The sequence below is a fragment of the Crocuta crocuta genome, unplaced genomic scaffold, assembly GCF_008692635.1.
Source record: "Crocuta crocuta isolate KB4526 unplaced genomic scaffold, BGI_CrCroc_1.0 scaffold205, whole genome shotgun sequence".
In the NCBI taxonomy this organism is placed as follows: domain Eukaryota; kingdom Metazoa; phylum Chordata; class Mammalia; order Carnivora; family Hyaenidae; genus Crocuta; species Crocuta crocuta.
Window position 1 is genome coordinate 1,644,546 of NW_027530644.1, and position 20,703 is coordinate 1,665,248.

The 20,703-nt window shown below is 37.3% G+C and overlaps 1 protein-coding gene across 2 annotated transcripts in view; it reads right to left on the minus strand.

The window, feature by feature from the left end:
• The window catches only part of DST (dystonin), a 503,880-nt gene that overhangs the window by 20,153 nt on the left and 463,024 nt on the right, over positions 1-20,703 (minus strand). For both annotated transcript variants that reach the window (XM_077769079.1, XM_077769080.1), the window contains 11 exons: positions 18,067-18,264; positions 17,586-17,714; positions 15,508-15,675; positions 14,519-14,674; positions 14,111-14,317; positions 11,469-11,588; positions 8,532-8,701; positions 6,518-6,677; positions 3,954-4,148; positions 3,316-3,444; positions 158-301 (listed from right to left, as the gene is read on the minus strand). In XM_077769079.1, the coding sequence (XP_077625205.1) occupies positions 158-301; positions 3,316-3,444; positions 3,954-4,148; positions 6,518-6,677; positions 8,532-8,701; positions 11,469-11,588; positions 14,111-14,317; positions 14,519-14,674; positions 15,508-15,675; positions 17,586-17,714; positions 18,067-18,264 (1,776 nt within the window). The remainder of the gene's footprint in view (positions 1-157; positions 302-3,315; positions 3,445-3,953; positions 4,149-6,517; positions 6,678-8,531; positions 8,702-11,468; positions 11,589-14,110; positions 14,318-14,518; positions 14,675-15,507; positions 15,676-17,585; positions 17,715-18,066; positions 18,265-20,703) is intronic.

Genomic DNA, 20,703 nt, shown 5'->3' on the forward strand with positions numbered 1-20,703 from the left:
AGACAGGTAACACACACAGGAAGGTATTTTAAAGAGCATTTTTCTTTGCAGAGGCCTCATGTTCCCATGGTCATAAATGCATCACAGTTGCTGAAGTTTCCACACCCCCAATTCTCAAAGCTGTTGCTGCTTCAATGATGACCCAAGACACACTGACCTCCTCAAACCTGGCCCGGATGATGGTTATCCAGTGCTTAATGGTGGTGATGGAGTCAGGATGGCACATGGCCAATACGGCGTCTCCCATGCTGGTAGCTTTATTCAGTGCGGCTCTTTTTTCTTCCAGTTTCTTCATGAATTCCTAGAGCAGAAACAAAGACTTCGATTAGCTGTTGGCACTGGCTGAAAGCAACACTCCGGGGATGCATATGTGACTGTCAGTTAAACAAATAAAGAAGACCTTCAACTAGTTTATTCATAGCTGGGAGAAATTCACTAATTGGGGCATTAAGAGGGGAGAAGGGACAAAAATGGGAAATGAAGTACTTTCTAACAAGTGTTTCAAAGTATGAGTATAGGGTGACATCTCCTGCTTTACAAAGTATGTTATACAAAATATACACTGTTCTAAATCTGGATATATTATAATTATATTAATGTAGAATAGGACCAAGAGAGACAGGAATACCAGAGACAGAAATAATACTGATTGCAAACAAAACAAAACAAAACAAAACAAAACTGCTCTAACAAAGAAGACAAGAAGGTTGTATATTTAAAATAGTATGAACTGTGCCAGGAATGATTGGGATATGTACCAAAACAGTGCCACGGAAGAGAGAAGGCTTGGCAAGAAACAATAAATATTTGAGATGAGGGTGAAGGTGTCCAAATGTCCAGAAGGGAGTCAGGGAGAGGCTGGGGACGTGGGGGGCCTGACTGCCAGACAGCCTGTGTGAGAAGCGTCCCTTTCAGAGGCCGGTAACAGCCATTCTCTGCCCTGGAAGGGTGAATAAGTCTCAACAGACTTTGAGAAGCTTTCAAATCACCTTTTTGCAAATGTCTTATGCATATACCTGTGCTTTCCACCATCAGAACTGTAATTCATATATACATGGGTCACAGAACTCTGAAAGCATGGTGACAAATGAGGACCTCTGCCTTAAAAAAAGGTCACATGCTTCCAAAACCTCACAATGAATGTGAAGCATCCACTAGCACCCCAATCTGGACTCCCTCAGTCACACTGACAAGGGGCTGCAGAAACGGTTGACACTCAGTACAATTTATGCCATATGATCAGGGTGATCATTTGAAAGTGTCTTGTTTTCCACCAGGTCTGTGAAGCTGTCACATAGCTCCTACTCTGGTATTTTGCCATGTTAAATAATTTGTTTATGTAGAGATCTGCTGGATGTTAAGGTCCACAAGATTAGAAGACTGTGTCTTATTCGATTTTGAATCTTTGTGATGGAATACGTACTTTTTAACTTTTATTTACACATTCTTCCTGCTATGGCATCAAGGCTTAATTAAGAGAAAACCAGAACTGTGTTCTTCCAAGGACAGGTGATCTGACCATGTATTTTTACATCACTCCTAACCTGGCAGAGCCAGAATCCTGCCCAGAATGCCGAGACTGGACTAGCAACTCCCTGCTTGCATTCTGTGCTCTTCCAACCTTGTCTTATGCTAAGTGGTTTGTGCTCACCTGGGAAAGCCTGCCAGTTTTAGAAAGTGGACTATACTGAGAAGTCTCTAGTCTTGGGGCTAAGAAATTAAATATTGTTTTACTTTTATTTGGTTGGTGTGTGAAGGAAGCAGGAGATCAGAAAGAATGAATGATGTTACTGCAAAGTATTACTTCTAAGCACCCCTTTACAAAATTACATGTAATTTTACACCATTTAAAAATATTGGGGTACCTGTGTGGCTCAACTGGTTTAAGCATCTGACTCTTCATTTTAGCTCAGGTCATCATCTCATGGTTTGGGAGTTCAAGCCTGTGTGGGCCTCTACACTGGCAATGGGGAGACTGCTTAGGACCTGCCCCTGCCCTGCTTGCTCTCACGCTTTCTCTAAAATAAATAAATAAACTAAAAAAATTTAAAAAAAATAAAAATAAAGATAATTTGTCACCCTAGAATACTACCTCTGCTCATGATACCTGCCTCCTGATGTTTCTGGGGGTTCCTTCCTGCTGTGAGGGTGGAGATACCACAAGTGGGCTCCTTTCTGTAAGGTGTTAGATATGCAGCCTGGACTCCCAGAGGCTACTCTAATACCAAAGCATGTTAGTGGAACTCGAAGCTGGCTGATGGTCAGCCAACAGTAATACAAGAGATTGTCAAAATATTGAACTGAATAAAAAATTCACAATAAATTTGCTGTAATTTTCCTACTCTTATATTCTAGCTTCAAACTCAAATGGTCTAAGTAGTATTTCATTCTTCCAGATAATGTTAGATAAGCTCGCATCATTTTTGTTAATGACAAGGCAAGATTTCATTGTTATAGGTCAGGCAACCCCTCAGTAATCACTATAAGAAGTCTCCACAAATGATGCAATCCGGAACTAATGATATACTTCCAACTTGACCATGAAAGATGAGCTTATTCAGTGGTGTTAAACAGAATGTTTAAATGGAAACGTTGACACAATATTGCATTGAGTGTTAGCACTGCAAATTTCTAATTTTTTAAAAACAAAACGTGTTAAGAGGTATCTGGACCATCTCTTAAGGGTTTTGCTAGCTCTCTGCATTGCTACAAAATAGAGGATGATCTGAAAACTCAGTGGCCAGATTTTCAATTTGGTTAACTATTTGACAGTGTATCTACTTACAGAATTTACTTTTAATTTATAATTTATACTACAGGCTACTTCTCAGAAAAATTTAAGTAAATCTCATTGAAAACCAGAATTGGCAGAGATTTAAATATAAACTTTGAGCAAGTTATTACATTACTTGTCTTACTTACAAAGGTCAAAATTATTAACTTACTATTCTAATCCAATGCTTTACGAATAACTTTATAAATGCCAAACACTCATTAAGGAAGTTTCATCTTTGAAATGTACAAACAAGTGCAATAAAATTGATCAGTTTTGGTCAGAAGCCAAACAACTCCCTAGAAAATTCCCTCATTTTAGAATAACCACCTTCTTCATAAGGAAACCATGAAAAGATAGATATACATATGTAGGGGCACGGGGACACACCTATATAATCAAGGAAGATACAGGTAAATTCTCAACTGTATCAATACCCTTAATTACTTCTCAGGGAGGGAAATACTCATGTAGTTGATATTTATGATCACGAGTCTACTGGATTTTCTCATTTAGTTTTACTTAGCATTCATACAACTCACTTTATGCTGATCAATGAGAGTCCGAAGAGCATCCTCATCATCTGGGAGAGCGCCATGGAAACGAAGGGTTTGCTCTGCCTCGGCCAGCCACTCCAGGAGGGCGTGCACCACTGAGTGGAATTCCTCTGCCTAAGGGTTCACAAATCCACACAGACAGACAGACAGACAGACACACACACATCCCCCAGAGAAGATCCCCAAATATGCTTGTTAGTGTAGATTTCTTCTCTCAATGAAAAAAGGTCTTAAATTGATCAATGATATACATTATTACCATTAAAAAGATAAAGATATATGGTGCTATGTTTTACAAATGTAAGACCTCTAATATATCGAAAAGGTCTATATGAAGATTAATTCACCATTTGAACAATCTGATTTTAGATGCATGGCAGCCCACTGCACAGTCAAGCTGAAAAATTACGAGAGCAGCACTTTTATGTGAAGATGAGGAAACTTCCCTCTGTGAGTAATTTAAATTCTTGGCAGGAAGACCACGGCAAGGATGCTCTAAGAATCTCCTCTATGACTGTCCCAGTTAAGAAAAAAAGAGCAGAACAGTTCCTCACAAGAGCAGTTCTCGTTGTGGCTTCGAAACCTTTCTCACTATGCCCAGCTGCAATGTGCATGACTTTTACCTGACGCAGGGCTGCTTCCAGTCGTGTCTGCTTTGATATAGACAGTGCACACACGGTCTCCCAGCGTGTGCTCAATTCCTGCATCTGGACCTTGACCCAGGAGGAGTCATCTCGGCTGCCCTCTATGAGTTCTCGTGCCGAGCGCTTCAGGGCCTGCACACTGCTGGTCCTCTTCCCCAGTTCTTTCTGGAAAGCCTAAAAGAGCATATTTTTATTAAAAAATTAATTTTTAATTATAAAATCAAGACAGTAAAACACGCTGCTTTGAATATATGTATACATGGCATCATGTACCAATCTCTAAGACATACAGCTAAATGACCCATACTTTTTACAGAATCTTTAGAAGCTGAGTCATGGCACACTGCTCCTACCAGAGCACTGGTAAGAACATGGTCTTCTCTACATGTGTTCAATATTGTGACATTCTCCTGAGTGAACAAACCTGATATTTTAAAATGACACATTGGATTTAAATAATGGCAGCCATTATTCTTTATTTCAGTTACACAAAAGAAAGCATCAAATTCTTTTTTTTTTCTATGATTCTTTAATATGGCATCCCAGTTCCTTTCAAATCATTACTGTAATGCGTAGAATGTGCTTGGCTACCTCATTCCTCTTAATTAATAAACATATCTCACAGACTAACAAATAACTAAGCAATCCTGGGCTGCCACATGGGGGTACTGGAGGTAATGGCTGGGAATCTCACAGTGACTTGCCATGCAGTCTCCTTCTCTGTAACATGGCTTCAACTTTCGCAGTATCCTGACAGCTAACCTAGAATGTCAAATTCTAGAGGCTTAAATCTTTGTCATTTTGGAAGAAAAGCTTTTTTCCCCCCCTCTTGCCTAATTCTAATGAACTCTGAGGTACCAGGAGTTAAACTGGCTTCTTTTGACCACAGACTTAATCCAAGAAATGAACCATGGCACTGCATCTCTGATCCAAGAGTCTGTGTATGCAACTACAACCTTCAAATAACTAACCTTATGTGTAGAATTAAATTAACTTATTTTTCTAAAAAATGATCACAAGTGAATATCACTAATTGCATTTTATAATTTTGGCTATAGCCATGAGTTTTGATTCTGATAATCAGATCATTCATAAATAAAGAAGTGAGTCCATCTAATGTGTGATGAATTCCTTGCTTGATTTCACTCTACTAGTGTTAAATGAGGTGTGCCTGCAGATAGACAGACACACATCCATACACAGGCATAGAAAATAACAGCGTCTATATAATCTGTTTGTGATACGATGAGTCCAATAGTTCTGAGCAGACTTTCCAATGTACTTTGTATACTTAAGCCTCAGCCTTCCAACTGTATTACTAATGCTGAATGATTAACTCATTCTTGATGACCTTTAATATATAAAAAACCTGGCAAGGGCGGAAGGGAGTAAATATTTAGACAGTGAGTTTATACAAATGGCATTTATGTAAAAAGTAACATTACACTATTCATTACTTGTTGAATGAGTGCCACGGAATAAAAAGTTTGTATTAATCATGCACAAAACATTTCTTTCATATAGGGAAAGCAACAAAACTTAAAAATTTTAAAACCTGTAGGCCTGATCACTGTCCTTCATTTATTCTTTGATTTTTTGATAATATTCAAATGTAACAAACTTTCTTTTTTGGATGTAATGAGATAACAGAACCAGAAAATGGGAAACAAATATGCAAAAAGACCAACCATTTAAAAGGAACAGGTAAGATCAAAATAGAATAGCTATATGAAGTGAATTTTCTGAACTAAAAAATAATGAAGAGAAATACAACACGAATTATGTACAGTGCCTTATGATATCTGCATACAAAGTCTACTCTGACACCACCACTCCATGTTACTCTGGTGCCCCACAAGGTTGTTTTCAAGGTTCTTTAGGTTTTAATACAACATTTTACTATAATTTAGGACCTTACACTCAGTATTAGCTGGATGTCTTGCATATTCCTTTTGATTGCACAAAATTTTTTAATACATTTTAGGAGATTTGCAAGAAACCACTTTTCTTGAAGTAATAATCAAATCCCTCATTGTGTATGCTGATATCTCATCAACTGCTATTGTTCAAGGGGCAAGTTTAAAACAGTTTTTAAAAACAGAAAAGCAGCCTATCTTGACCCCAGAGATCACATCACAAATCAATATACTTATGCGGTGACTAAGTTCTGGGTCAATGCATGAAGACTTTTAAATGATATTCCTTAATTATTTATGTGAATAATGAAAGACTGTAAAACATTATCGGAACATGTTTTAAAGCACCAGAGAATAAAATCACCTTCTAAGTTTTAAAATGTTTTAGATTTAGAAATTGAAGAAAGAAAAAAAAAGTATCTCACTGATACTAAAGTACCTTGTCTGCATCACTTTTAAAGTTGGCTTCCTGATTCTGCTCAAATGTACACATATATCAATATTAAAGACTGGTATGTAGTATGAGATGTAGTCTCTAGTTTTTAAAATGCTAAGTTCAGGGGTTACATTTTCCTCTATACTCAGAATAATCAAATGTGATCAATAAAATGTCCCAGATAATAATACCTTGTGATTATCGATCAGATTCATCACTAAATCAATGTCTCCATGGACAGGCTGGTCTTCTGCCAGCTGGGGTTCAACTCTATACAGCCAATCAATGAGGGCCTGCAAGGCATCAGTGAACTGTCCAGAAAATAACAGGGCTTCCTCCAATTTGTTTTGTCTGAGGAAAAAGGTGGAAAAATCAATGTGAGCAACAAAAAAGCCATCACACATATCCGAAAATCTAAAATCCTTTTATGAAGGTTGAGAGTACTCAAAGAAAAAATAACATATTGGTACTCACTGCTGTTTCTCTGCTTTCCTTAGAAAGTAACAAAACCTTTCTCAAATTTTTTTTAATTCCTTAAATAGATAGCATGTGTTCTCAGAAAACTCCCTCATTATCACCTCTAGAAATCAATAGTCCTTTGGTTTCTTCATAAAAAATATGTCTTAAAACTTTTAAATATATTTTTACATGTTTATTTATTTATTTTGAGAGACAGCATGCATGAATGGAGAGGGGTAGAGAGAGACAGAGAGAGAGAGGGAGACAGAGAATCCCAAACAGGCTCCATGCTGCCAGCACAGAGCCTAATGCAGGGCTCGAACTCACAAAATGTGAGATCATGACCTGAGCCAAAATCAAGAGTCAAATGTTTAAATGACAAAGCCACCTAGATGCCCCTAAAATGTCTTTTTTTAATTTTAAATTATCATACAGTAAACTTGACTTTCCTGGGTGTTCTATGAATTTTAGCACATGTATAGACTCATGTAAGTATCATCATAATCAGGAAACAGAACATTTTCATCATCCCCCAAATCTCCCAAAAGTTGTCTGTAGTCATAGCCTTCCCTATCTCCATCCCCTGGCATTCACATCTGTTTACCATGAAATCATTTACGTGACTTTGTAAAAAAGCACATAAGCTTTTGAAATGGAAAGTTTAAACATTTTTTTAAAAATGTTTATTTATTTATTTTGAGAAAGAAGGAGAGCACGAGTGTGTGGGGGAGAAAGAGAATCCCAAGCAGGCTCTGCACTGTTAATGCAGAGCTGGACCAGGGGCTCAATCTCATGAATCATGAGATCATGACCTGAGCCAAAATCAAGAGTTAGNAGAATATAATATTCTATTTAATCTTCATTCTGGCAAAGTAATCAGACTAAAAATCTATGAAATATTTGAAAACATTTCTAAGATATTTGAATTCTTCTACTATTAGATATTTGAACTGGTTGAAGTATAATGAGAAAGAAGACTGGCAAGGGGTGGACGGAAGTTGGAAGGAACACTGGGGTCAGATTGGCAGGACCTTGCACGACACACGGAAGAGTCTGTGAGGTATGAGGCAGGGCAATGACAAGATCTCACTTATTTTTTAAAAAGACCACCCCATGTTATGCTGAGCGAAATAAGTCAGGCAGAGAAGGACAAATATCATATGTTTGCACGTATAGGAGGATTAGGAGGAACTTGACGGAGGAACAAGGGGGAGAAGAAGGGCGGAAATGGTGGGGGAAAGGGAGAGAAGCAAACCATGAGAGACTCTTGAATGCTGACAAAAACTGAGGACTGATGGATGTGGGGGGGAGGGGGGATGGGCATGGAGGAGGACACTTGTGGGGATGAGCACTGAGTGTTATGTGGAAACTAATTTGACAATAAACTATTTGTAAAAAAAAAAACAAAACAAACAAAAAAAACCACAAAAAACAAAACAAACAAACAAAAAAGACCACCCCAGTAGTTACATGGAAATTAGATTAAGGAAAACAACAGAAAGTCAGGTATCAGATGACAGGCTTGGAGAATGATACCACTTCTGAGTGAACTGAGTAGTTAAAAATAAATAAAAATGAACAACAAAGCCTTCTCAGTGCAGGTATTGTGTAAGTGAGGCATTAGAGAGGAGGAGTTCCCAGGCAGAGGAGGTATTGAAGGTTCCTAGAAAGTTCCTACAGAGCATCATTACTGTATGTTTGAAGGAAGCCTACAAGGTGACCAAACTGCCTTAAAGAACATTTTACCTTTCCACAGACTTTCCACAGATGGTATCCCATTTGTCCCTGAGCTCACTCAGCATGTCATCCAGTTTCAGGTTGTCATCAGCCAGGGAGGTTTTCTCCTTCAGAGAACGTCCCGTTCTGTTGGTGGTATCGTAGACAGAATGCTTGGCTCCAAGTGATTTCTGGAACTCCTATATATTTAACAAGAAAACAGTGTGCATTTCTAGTTAGGACTATGAACTAGGTAATAGACATCACAAGAGGCATCCCTAATAAAAGGAATCTAAACAGAGGAAGACATCAGCAAATAGGTCAGATGGTGTAGTGCTGTCCTCTACACAGGAACACACCAGCATGGAAAAGAATCCTTATCCTTTCAAACTGAAGAACTTATTTTTCTCAGATGCCGGGTGTCTTTGAGAGTAGCTACTATTATGAAGAAAGTAATTTCAAAGTATAACAAATTTTGAATCTTTTGTAGCTATGAACCACAAACAGTATACTGGTTATAATAAAGTGGAATTGCTAATCTGCTATTGAGAAACCCAAGATTTTGGAGCGAAAAAGTAGTTAACACTCAATGAGTAACTAACGGTCTATGTGGACACAGAGGGACTCAAAATGGGTAAATTTACTACAGGTGTTTTTTGTTTGTTTGTGGGGTTTTTTTGGTCAAATAGATCTGCTGTCACACATTTAGGATGTTTACAATGATGTTGCATATAATTTTATCTGTGAGGGGCAAATAAGAACCACATCTCAAGATTCCTATGTTCCGACCTACTGCTCATTCAATTCACTCCCCTTGGCAAGCCTATACCCCTCCTCTCCACCACTATGATGCCCTATGAAAGTCTCATAAGATCTACAGTTTATTTTTCAAGTAATAGCTATATTGTTAATGTGACATCTATACTTTCCTATTTTTACATTGCTAATCTGCATGTTTGTGTATGTAAATTTCTATGTGTGGGAATCTGTCTATGTGTGGGGATCTATGTGTGTATCATCTGTCTACACAACTCAATTGCAAGTTTTTCTAGAGTAGGGACGTCGTCTTTGCATGCCTCTCTCATTATCATCTTACATTTTGTGTGTGTTTGTGAGTGTGTAATAACAAGAATGAGACTGCTGTTGCATATACAATCTCAGAGACGGGAAGGAAGGAAGATCAACTTAATGGGCATCTTACAAGCTCATAATGTATCATGGAAACACTAACACAGTGATTCTAAATCCTGGTAGCACATTACAATCACCCTAGACAGTAATATGCTATGCAAATGTATAATTTTCTAAAATAACCTTGGTTATCATTACCTAATGCATTTTTATTCCCTTTAAAATCTGGACACTTTAAGTGTCTTAATATGACTAAGATATTTATTTTGTCTTATGATAGGAGGCCACTATATCTGGGAATTATTTTTAGCAATAAACACCATTAAAATATGACACTATTTCTATATTTTGTTTTCTGTAATTATTATTTTTTCTTTTATTCTAAATAGAATGTTAGTTTTAGAATCATGCTATTGACATATTTTCTTCAAAAAAGCAGATACATAAAAAATGTTACAGCTGAATACAGGACAGATTAGAACTCTTTAAAGACAGAAAAACAGCCAAAAGAGGAAAGAAAAGACTTCTTTTAAAATTGGCTTAACGTGCCTTGTACCTTATCGCAGACAAATGCTGACTTTGGCAACAAGTCACACCAGGAAAAATAGAGGATCTAGCAGGGCTCCTCACATGTTCTTATTTCTAGGATTCTCCAACTTCAATGCACAATATACTTTCGTAAGACTCCGTGACATGACATCTACATTAAGTTCAAACAGGCATGGTATTTTGAGAAGGAGGCTCTCGTTTTTCCATCAGAGGGGGAGGAAGGGAGGTGCTGTTCACCTTCACTGTGCTGTCAGTACTGAACATAACAGCTCATGGGCAGAGGAGCCGGCACAATGAGCCACTCATACGCCCTCATCTAGTCAAAGAACAGTTTCCTTCTGTCATCCTAGGATTGTGACCTCCCAAGATTACTTAGAACTAGTATGAAAGCTATCAATCAGTATGATTACGATGGCTAGGATTTTCTGATGGTGATACACCTTACATCACCCCATTTTTTCCAGCTTTTGAAAAATTATGTTTCAAGCAATAATTAATACATGATAGGTAGACAGATAGATAGACAGACAGACAGATAGATGCTTAAAACTATAAAACTGTGTTTGCAGGAACCTCTCTCCTTTTACCCATTATACTCACCCTAAGGGCTGATGATCACTTTATTACCAGAATGACAGACCCAAATTCAAAAGAGTTGAGAAGGATGGTGGTGGTGGGGGGTGTAATGTTCTTTGAATGCAATGTGGTAAGAATATAAAAGGTAGAAAATATAAAATAATATGTTTTACATTTTCTAGTCTACACAGGGAAGCCACTGACTATTGAGGGTAAGGCTAATATTTCATATACCACACATACACGACAAAATACCACTTTGTACGGAGGCAACCAATTTTCCCCACTCAACTGTTTGAAAGAATCCATATGACAAAATTTATATTACTTTTTGGTATAAGACTATCTTCTGCATAGCATTTGGTCTATGAAAGAAATTACAAGACAAGACAGATAAGTGAAAAATTGAGATACCAACACTTGAACCCCTCTAAATCTTTTATGTTACAGATTGTAGAATATTTCCAGTTTTAATTTTGTATATTTTCTTTTACAAATTAATCCTAGAATGATGGTGGAATGGTCATCAGAGAGTAAAGATATTACTGCCACCTGATCAATGTGAAGGGCAGCTGGTTTTAAGTTGAACAGAGGTCCACAGAGGACAGCCTTCTTTTTCCTAGTGATGAATAAATACACAACCAAGTGAGAACTTAAAAGTGATCTTGAGATACAGAACGACCTATATGATTTTCCCAATTATAGACCCACCTTATGCTGTGCAAGTTGTGTTTTTATCTTGTCTGGGTCATTGGCGATTTCCAGTTCAGAATCCAGAGACTTCTCTGACTCCTCTAGCCATTCCATAAGTTTACTCCAAGCTTCATGGAACTGTAAAAGAAATGCACATCTCCGTCCAGAGAATTTTCTGATATGCTCACTATATTTGAAATCTAGTATATTTTTAAAATAGAAATATTAATTAAAATGTTTAAAATAATTAATTCAAATTTTCCCTAAAAAAGAAGGAAGTAGTAGCTTTATTGGATTCCACATGTCTTACTAGCTCTTGGTTTCTGTGGTCGTGCCCCCACGGTCACTTTGTTATAACTCATTCAAACATATAAACTTTAACAAAAATAGAAATGAGTCTAGAAACAGGGAACACCAGGGAGAATTTCCCTTCCTTTCCTTCTGCTTAGTAATTAATGTAAGCTCTCAGGAGAATTTGATTTGCCCACTGTTGCCACTGACAGATCTACATTTACTTCTATGGTGTTTAATTCCCATGTTAAGGAACAGGACCAAAAAGGAAGAGACAAAGGATAAAGTTAATAAGCTGGCCTTAAAAAGTAACAAGAATAACAACAAAAAAAGGCTGTAACATTCCTATTTAAAACAAAGGGAGTTCAGTATCTGTACTGCCACTATCAGAATCCTCAGCTTAATGCCTGTGCCTCTTTTATATGCAAGAGCACCCACAGCACTTGAATTCTAACAAAATAGAATTCTCTTTGGCCTCCATGATTCTGCAGTACTCTGGTACTATGTATACTTGGCTTCAGCCACAGTCTCTTTTCTGTTTATCGCAGAGAACTAGTGAGTACTATTTTTGGATACCAGATTGTGAAATTGGTTAGAAATTATTTCTCATAATAAACTTAAGTGAACGGATACATAACAAAAACAGAAGTAATCAAAATAAAATCTGTTTTATATCAAAGCACACTAATAATGAAATAACAAGAAGACATTTAACAACCAGCACAGTAAGAGCACGGGATCACAAAGCTGACAGCCAGCGCCCTCTGAGATCACCTCATCACAAACCTGCTCCCCTGACCCCTCCTTCTCACAACTCCAGTCCATTTAAATACAAAAACAGAGAGGCCAGGAGAGGCACATAAATTGTCAAAGTCAGAGAACTAAGATCAACATCTGAGCCCCAAACTAAGACACTAGGTAATAAGAAATAAAGAAATAGCTGAAGGTTTGGTCGTCTTATCACAATTAACACAGGTTATGACAGATAGTAAGTTTAATGATACAAATGCATAGGTCCTAAGGCTGGTCCTGCTTTAAAAACTATTTTTAAGCCACATAAATAGAAGAAATGCTATACTTTGGAACCAAAAAGCAGTAGAAAATTCTTACAGATTAAGCCAAATGAAAATAAAATTGACGACATGGAGAAAGGAGAAAGACTTATATCAATTAGACTTTCCTAACTCAAGAAACGCCCATACTACCGAGAACACTGCTACACTGGTGCAGAGAAGAGTGTCAGGCTGATCATTAATACTGTCATAAAAAAACATGAGGAGACTGATTCTATTCCACAGTCTCACTGATAACATTGAGCACATCATACATCCCACTCAAAAAGAAACAATACGGCATGTAATCCTACAACAATGCAATTTGTCATTTGTAAAGCTTTTAACATATTTATGCTGAGAGCCTTAATCACAGAAACATTTGACTCCCAGACATCTCTCTATCACCCAGCTGAGTCTGGCTTCCCAAAAGAATGGAGTCCAATGCCAATTACAGAAACGTGGAACTGAATGGGGCCAAAAGACTCATTATAAAATTCAGCCTCAACATTACACAGAGTTCCTAGTAAAATTCAAAGATATATGCCAAACAAGGTGGGCGCCATCTCTCTCTTTCCCAGAGTAGAGACACATAATTTCACATCTTCTCTGTGTTTAGTCTAAGAATGGCCTATTAATAGTAGGTGAAGAGAGTAAGACGAGTTCTTTGTGAGATCCGTGAAATTCTCTAGATTAAAAGAAAAAGGAAAAAAACAGCCCTAAAAGGTTCAATCAATTCATTTAAAAGCAGGGTGGAACTGTAACAAAATACCAGAGAAGAAATGAGATTTTGTCGACAAGTGTACAGATTCAGAGAAGTGAGGAGTACCAAGCAGGTGAGACACAGAATTGGCCCTTTCAGAAAGCTGTCTGGAGGGCCAGCGTCTGCCTCTCAGCCCTGAGAGTTTGTGGACAAAGTCTGGTTTAGGACTAAACACAAGGTAGCAATATACTAAAGTCTGATGACTTACTCTGGCTATGAGAGTGGAGATTGTAAGGACAAAGGAAAAAAAAAAAACAAACAAACCCAGTAACAAAAAACGTGAGCCTCTTTTTGGATCTTAATAACAGTGGGTCTATGAAGCCAGGCTATAATCAGTCATTTCAAGATTAGTCCCCAGGACCGGAAGGTGCTGCTAGGGCAAAACATGATGTCATCATCAAAACTTAGGCCCTTTTCGGAAATAAACACCTTGGCCTTGTGCCATGATTATTACAATTAATACAGCCTACGATAAAAGTATTTTAATAGCATCATAAATATTTCAACACCTAGAACTGATTTATTGGTTAGTTCAGAGTTTTAGGAAGGTTTACCTGCTTGGCTCTTTTCCTTGCATCATCCAAAGATCTTCCTCTTTCTACTAACCGCTGAACCACTTTTTCCCACCGACTTTGTACACTGATCAGGAGATTCTTAATTAGGACAACATCTTGTTTCTGACTGAAATACTTCAGGTGGGTCCCAGTTTTGTCCAGCTCTATTATCTGCTCACGGTGAGAATTTACTTCATTGGCGAAGACCTTTCCCAAAAAGAAGGGTGGAATTAGAAACACGTGTGAAACTGTTCTGTCTTAAAAGTGCTTCTGGTGTCATAAGCTGAAACCACTTTAAAGGACAAAATAAAGTTTCTAAAGTAGCAAATTCATACTTCTGACAGGAAAACAGTCTGTGGTCTAAGAAGGTCTGAAATAAGAACACTATCCATCTGAGTTACATCATACCTTGTGTTCGTCGATTTGAAACAAGACTGTGTCCAAGATAAGACTTGGCCGAGAAGCTACATTCAGGGTCTGTTCGGCCTGGGTTAGCCAGTTGATGAAGTCTTGGAGTGAATTGTGGAACTCCATTGCCAAATTGAGAGCCTCTTCCAGTTTAGTCTGCAAAGGCAGATTATTTAGTACTTGATGATATTTAAGTGTCCCACCCCCCCAGTTTAACCACTCTGCCAGATTTCCTTCCCATCCACCCTTTATTTATATATAATCTGTATTTCTGTATTACCTAAACAGTTTATGAGTGTAATGGGACTTCACTAAAATAATGGCAAACCAAATCCCTTTTAGTATAGTGAGAAGATCTTACTGCAGCTAAAAATAATCTGATAAACACTAAAATTGTAACCTGAAGGCAATGAACCACAGAATGCAATTACTAAACAGACATCTTTTATATCTTTATATAAAAAGAAAACTTGACATTCACATGATTAACCTGGGGGGCTCAAAATGCTGTGAAATATATATACATTATGCTCTGTCAGTGAGAGCATACAATCTAGTATCCCTAGCCTATCATTACTCATAGCATTAAACAATGATATTTTTAATCCCTTTTCATGGACTTTTGTTACAAAAGTGCTTATTATATACACAATCATCTCACTCTCTTGACCTCCCTCTTTCCCTCCCCACTACATACATAATAAGTGTGATTAGAATTATTTAACAATCCAGAATTCGAGTGGGTCACAAATTTAAAAATATAGCTAACAACCCTTGATCTATGATCTGTGTTTGAATAGACTGCATTAACTCCATTCTCCTGTATGAAAGAGAATCCTATTTTCAATTGACCCCATGAAACTACCAAATGTATACAAAGAAAATTTAAACATGGGGTCGTTAAAAGTTCCACTGATAATTCTACTCAGCGATAAAGTAAATCCCATGAAATAAAACATTCATTCTATTACATTAATTAAAATACATACTTTCCTTTCATTGAGTTTGGTTTCCACCGATTCCCATTTTTCTTTCAAGTTATTTATGTCTTGGTCAATTGTCTCTGCAGATTTGGGGCATCTTGCAAGCATCTGCTGGCCTTTCTGCATCAGACTTTTGTATGTTTCTTCTTTAACATCAAAGGCAGCACAGACTTCCTACATTGAGATATTCACCCCAAGTTAAATCATTTTTATGAGAATACAATCTAAGAGTTCCTTTCCCAGGTCATCAACCCCAAGCCCCTTATCATATATTCGCCTCTATCTAACATACAGAATAACCCTGACACATTTAAATATTTCACTATACTGAAACACCACCTAAGCCTATAGACATATCTGTCTGCCAGAAATCTGAGAAATGCTGCTATCATTATCAGTCAATTGCAGCATGCTAAAGTTGGTAAGCGACATTTTAAATGTTACCAAGAAAGGTTTCACTGTGCAGTAACCAATCACCTCTGTGACCCTGTGCAAGTGATTTAACTTCTCCAGGCCTTGGTTTCCTTCTCTGTAAAAGGGGCTTTGTAAGTCTCACCTCAGACAACGGCTGTAATAATTTCTGCTATAATTTATTTCTGTGCTCAGAAGGCAAACAATGAATAGAAAGTAAAAGCTCAATATAGTAAGACATTTTAAGTTGATTGCTTGGACTCTGGAATCACAAAAGACAAACTTGTGGTACTATGAATATTACTTTCATTTATAACATCTTTAAAGCTTTCAATTGGAATGTAATGTGTTTCTTCTACAGAGAATACAAAAAAAATTATGAAAACAAATTCAGAATTTAATATCAAAGCAAGAGTTACATTCATGTAAAAACTTAAGACCAGTTCTTCACAACACCTATGTGAGGTTACTTCCTATCCAAATCACCAAATTCAAAACTATTTACAACCAAGTGTGGTTTCAATAAACTCTCACAACACTGACATCTGATAAAAAATACAGGCTTGGATGTACAATGGCCCATTTCTTTTGCCCAATCTCTAAGCACTTCTATTCTTATTTCTCAAGATACTAGTTGTCAGTATTTGAATATTAAAAAATCTTTCTGATGCAAATTCGCAAGTATAAAAGAGGATTCATTTTCAAAATACGAAATAGACTGATTTATCTTAGAACTTCTAAACCTGAATTATAATGTAAATGAATAAGAAATGCCAATAAATCAAAGTTTAAATTCAATTTCTCAGTGCCCATTTCTGTGAAAGACAGCCAGAGTCTCAAGTTTCATTATTTTTTCCTCTTTGAAGAGTGGACAGTGCCACAGAATCTGGGTGGAAACAGCCCCCAGGCACAATGCTCCCAACTAGACAACTAAACGGAAGCCTCCCCTTGTTCACAGCTGGTATCGATTGGTGTGAAGTTAAAGATATAGCCCTATCACCATTAAAACAAACAGGGGCACCTATGTGATTCAGTCGGTTAAGCTGACTCTTGGTTTCGGCTCAGGTCATGATCTCATGGTTGTTAAGTTTGAGCCCTTAGAGTGCAGAGCCAGCTTGATTGAGATTCTGTCTCCCTCTCTCTCTACCCCTCACCTAATCACACACACACATCCTCTCTCTCAAAATAAATAATACAACTTAAAAAAATAAAACAAACAAAAAGTAGCTCTTGAACAGAATAAGAACATATTTTCCAGACTTCCATGAAACTAGGAGGGAGTATCATGCTTATAGCAATAATTTTCAAGTCAATTCTGATGGCTTTCAGGATTTTTCTTTTCACTGAAGGTACAACAGTTTATAATTTACACTCTGTGTTAATCACTATCCATACAAGTTCATCATTTTATGGGGAAAATTCGCTTCTAAAAAACTCTTAGACTGCTATAAACTCTTCATATACTGACATACTAATCTTTGAAATAAATAAGTTCTGACTTGAAGAATTTAATCAATAAATGGTGTTTCTAGCACTTACACATAAAGATTTCTGCTGTAAAACTATATATCCTTTAAACCTTCTCCCATAATTTATTGGTCACCGGCACCCAGACAAAATGGTCATGTTCTTTCTTAATCTGAGGCTAGAGCTGTAGGAAGTAATATACTTACCAGGTGGGCATTAAGCTGCTCCCTGGCTGTTTCTGGTAACCCCCCCAAAGGTTTGGAGGCTAACAGATGACGCTCCGTGTCCGTCAGCCACTGCTGCAGATCCTCAATCTCACCATGGAACCCTTTGGCCTGGAGTGATACAGAGTTTTAAGTCTGGGCCATCAACACATTGTCCCTTTTAAGCAGAAAACAAGGTTTGAACGACCCCAGCCTGCTAAGCCCCTCTCTGCGTTCTTAACAACAGGCAGGTGCAAGTGGATTTGTCTTGCCTTTCTTTGTCATGAGAGCTCTGGCAGATAAGGCTATTACACTAAGAGCCAGAGGGCTGCCTCCTCATCTGCTTTATCCTTTATCCCACTTATTTTTATTCCTCTCCTTAGGGTACACAAATTAAACAGGGGTCTGCAAACCAATGAAAGAGTTCCATGCTATTTTGGTTTTGAAGGCTACCAAAAGTCTGACAATCTATTCTCTTATTCACCTGGCGCAAGGCACCATCCAGCTGCTGCTTCCTTTGTTCTGTTTTTTCCAAAACATTTTGCCATCGTTGATTTAGAACCTCTAGCTTGTTCTGAAGGTTGCTTGCTTCTTCTCCTGCACTTGATTCAATTAGATCATTTCCTGCTTTATTAACGGCTTCTACTGTGGACTGATGGGCTAATACATCATTTTGAAGCACCTGAAAATATTAAGAGAACACTATGTCAGCTAGCTCATAACATGTTAACAGCGCTTTTAATGCAACTGTTTTATTTCTTGAAGATAAGAACATTCGGAAACAAAACCATTGTCTACATAGTTTTAATACTAAGAAAGTGTTCAAATGGTGGACTCCTTTTCCCTTAACTTTGCAGCTTTCCTGGATATACCTTTAGTCTACCAATAACTTGTGAATGATTATGAAAGAACACTTTGCTAGTTCTTCCCATCAGAAAAACCTCTCATTGAGGAGATTATAGTTAAAAGGTTCTAAAAGTTTTCATTTGATTCAAATTCATTTTGACTGAACTTAATTTTCATGTCTTAAGTAAACTTAAAAATACTTTACTTCTGTGTATCCATTTTCACATATAAAATTATTACATTCTTAGATAGTGCCATGCTTTACAATTAACATTCTAAGAGGGAAAAAAATTACCACAGAATATTCTTTTAGCTTCTCTCATTGGAAAGGTGCTACAATTAACTGCTAAGTAGGCAGGAATCTTGGGACACCCTGACACTAAAGGAAAAGATATTTCACTGACAGCAGGAATACACAAGCCCAGAAATCCAAAGTGTAGCTGTTCCTTTACTAGGAGAAACACATTTGAAGTGTAGTGAACATACAGACTCCAATAAATAACACCTTCCTTATATACATGAAAATATGAGAATAGATCAATAATGCTTAAATGTGCTAACATGGAACAAGAATGTTAAGTGCAAAAAGCAACCACAAAGCTAAAAAAAAAAAAACAACCCTGAAATTATACTGAAAAGAATGACACTTTAAAGAACAAATAGAGCTTAGGAATAGTTTCCTTTCAAGAAGACGGTGGTTATGTTTTTGGAAACCAGAAGAGACATTCCTCTCATTTTAGTAAGAGCCAATGATAATCTTTCCTTACATTCACTGACTCAGGGCTGACAACAGGAGATGAAGGCATCCCACATCTGGAGGGAAATCCAGAACAAGGGGGATTTTTCGTGAAGAGCACTAATCATCTGTGATAACGATTTCTCTGACTATATGCACTCATTCTCTGAGGCACCTGTTAAGGAAGTGTTTTTTAAAGGCCATAAAATCAACTGAGGAAACATTCCCTCCCTTCCTCCAGTAAATGTGCTAGTGATTTTAAGCCCTTTAACTTCTGACCTTTGAGAAATGGAAGCAGGGAGAAGGATCCGTTTCTAACTGCTCAAAGGTAGATAAACAGAAATAAAAGATCCTTATCTCATGTCCTGTCAAAATAAATGGATTGTGGTGTCTCACTGTCCCACCTCTACTGGACTCTACAAAAATTCCTGTCACTGATGTATATGTTGCATACAACTGCTAAGTTGAGAATAAACATATTTTTTTTTTATATGCAGAGTCTGTCTGACCAGTCATTACTACTCTTAGAAAGGTATAATATAGACATTAAATAAAAAAAAATATTAATGATACAAAATAGGCCCTAACTGCCTAATCAGATATGGCTAGGCAATGACTATAAATACAGACAGAACCAGGTAAAAGAGGGAGAGAAATTTAAATTAGGGTCTGGTTACTGTGGGGAAAAGTGTGAAAGAAGGAAAACTACAGCAGCCAGAATACTAAAAATATCTCTTTATCATGAGAGTAAAGTACCAAAAACCAATCTTTCATTTTAAAGTGATAATAACTATGTAAAATTATTAAACATTTTCTATTTGGTAATCAAAGAAAACTTATTTAAGATCAGAATTTAGGATATAACCTTAGGTGCAATGCCCTATTAATGTGAATGCTCAAGTTCTACGAAAGACTGTTGACTGTCAGGATAAACTCGACCAAGAGTAACCTTTTACTAATTAAGCCTATTGACTTAAAAGATGGGGAATTTTCTTTTCATCTGAAAAAAAATTATTTATCTCACTTCTCCTGGCCAAGTCATGGCTTTGGTCATTTGCACAAAGATTCTAACAACTGGGTTTCAGGATTTATTTTTCTAGGCAAATGAACTTTATCATAATAAGCTAGAATCCTGCTCTCAACCGCCACATGGTCTGCTCTGATGACCTAGGTGGGTATCATCCAAGCCTCGAAGATGCCTCCTATTATCAGTTTGGGCCCACTGTGTTAAGCTCCATGCTTTTCACCTCTCTAAGCCCTCCAGGCTGTACAGAGATTGGATATTTTCTATTAAGAACTGCCAACCAAGTGTCACAAAAATGACAACAGGCGCCTTGGTGGCTCAGTCAGTTGAGCATCTGACTCTTGATTTCAGCTTAGGTCATGATCTCATGGTTTGTGGGTTGGAGCCCCACATCGGCCTCTGAGCTGACAGTGTGGAGCCTACTCAGGATTCTCTCTCCCCCCCTCTGTCCCCAAAATAATCTAAAAACTAAAATAAAAACTAAAAAAAAAAAAAAAAAAAAAAATTTCAAACAA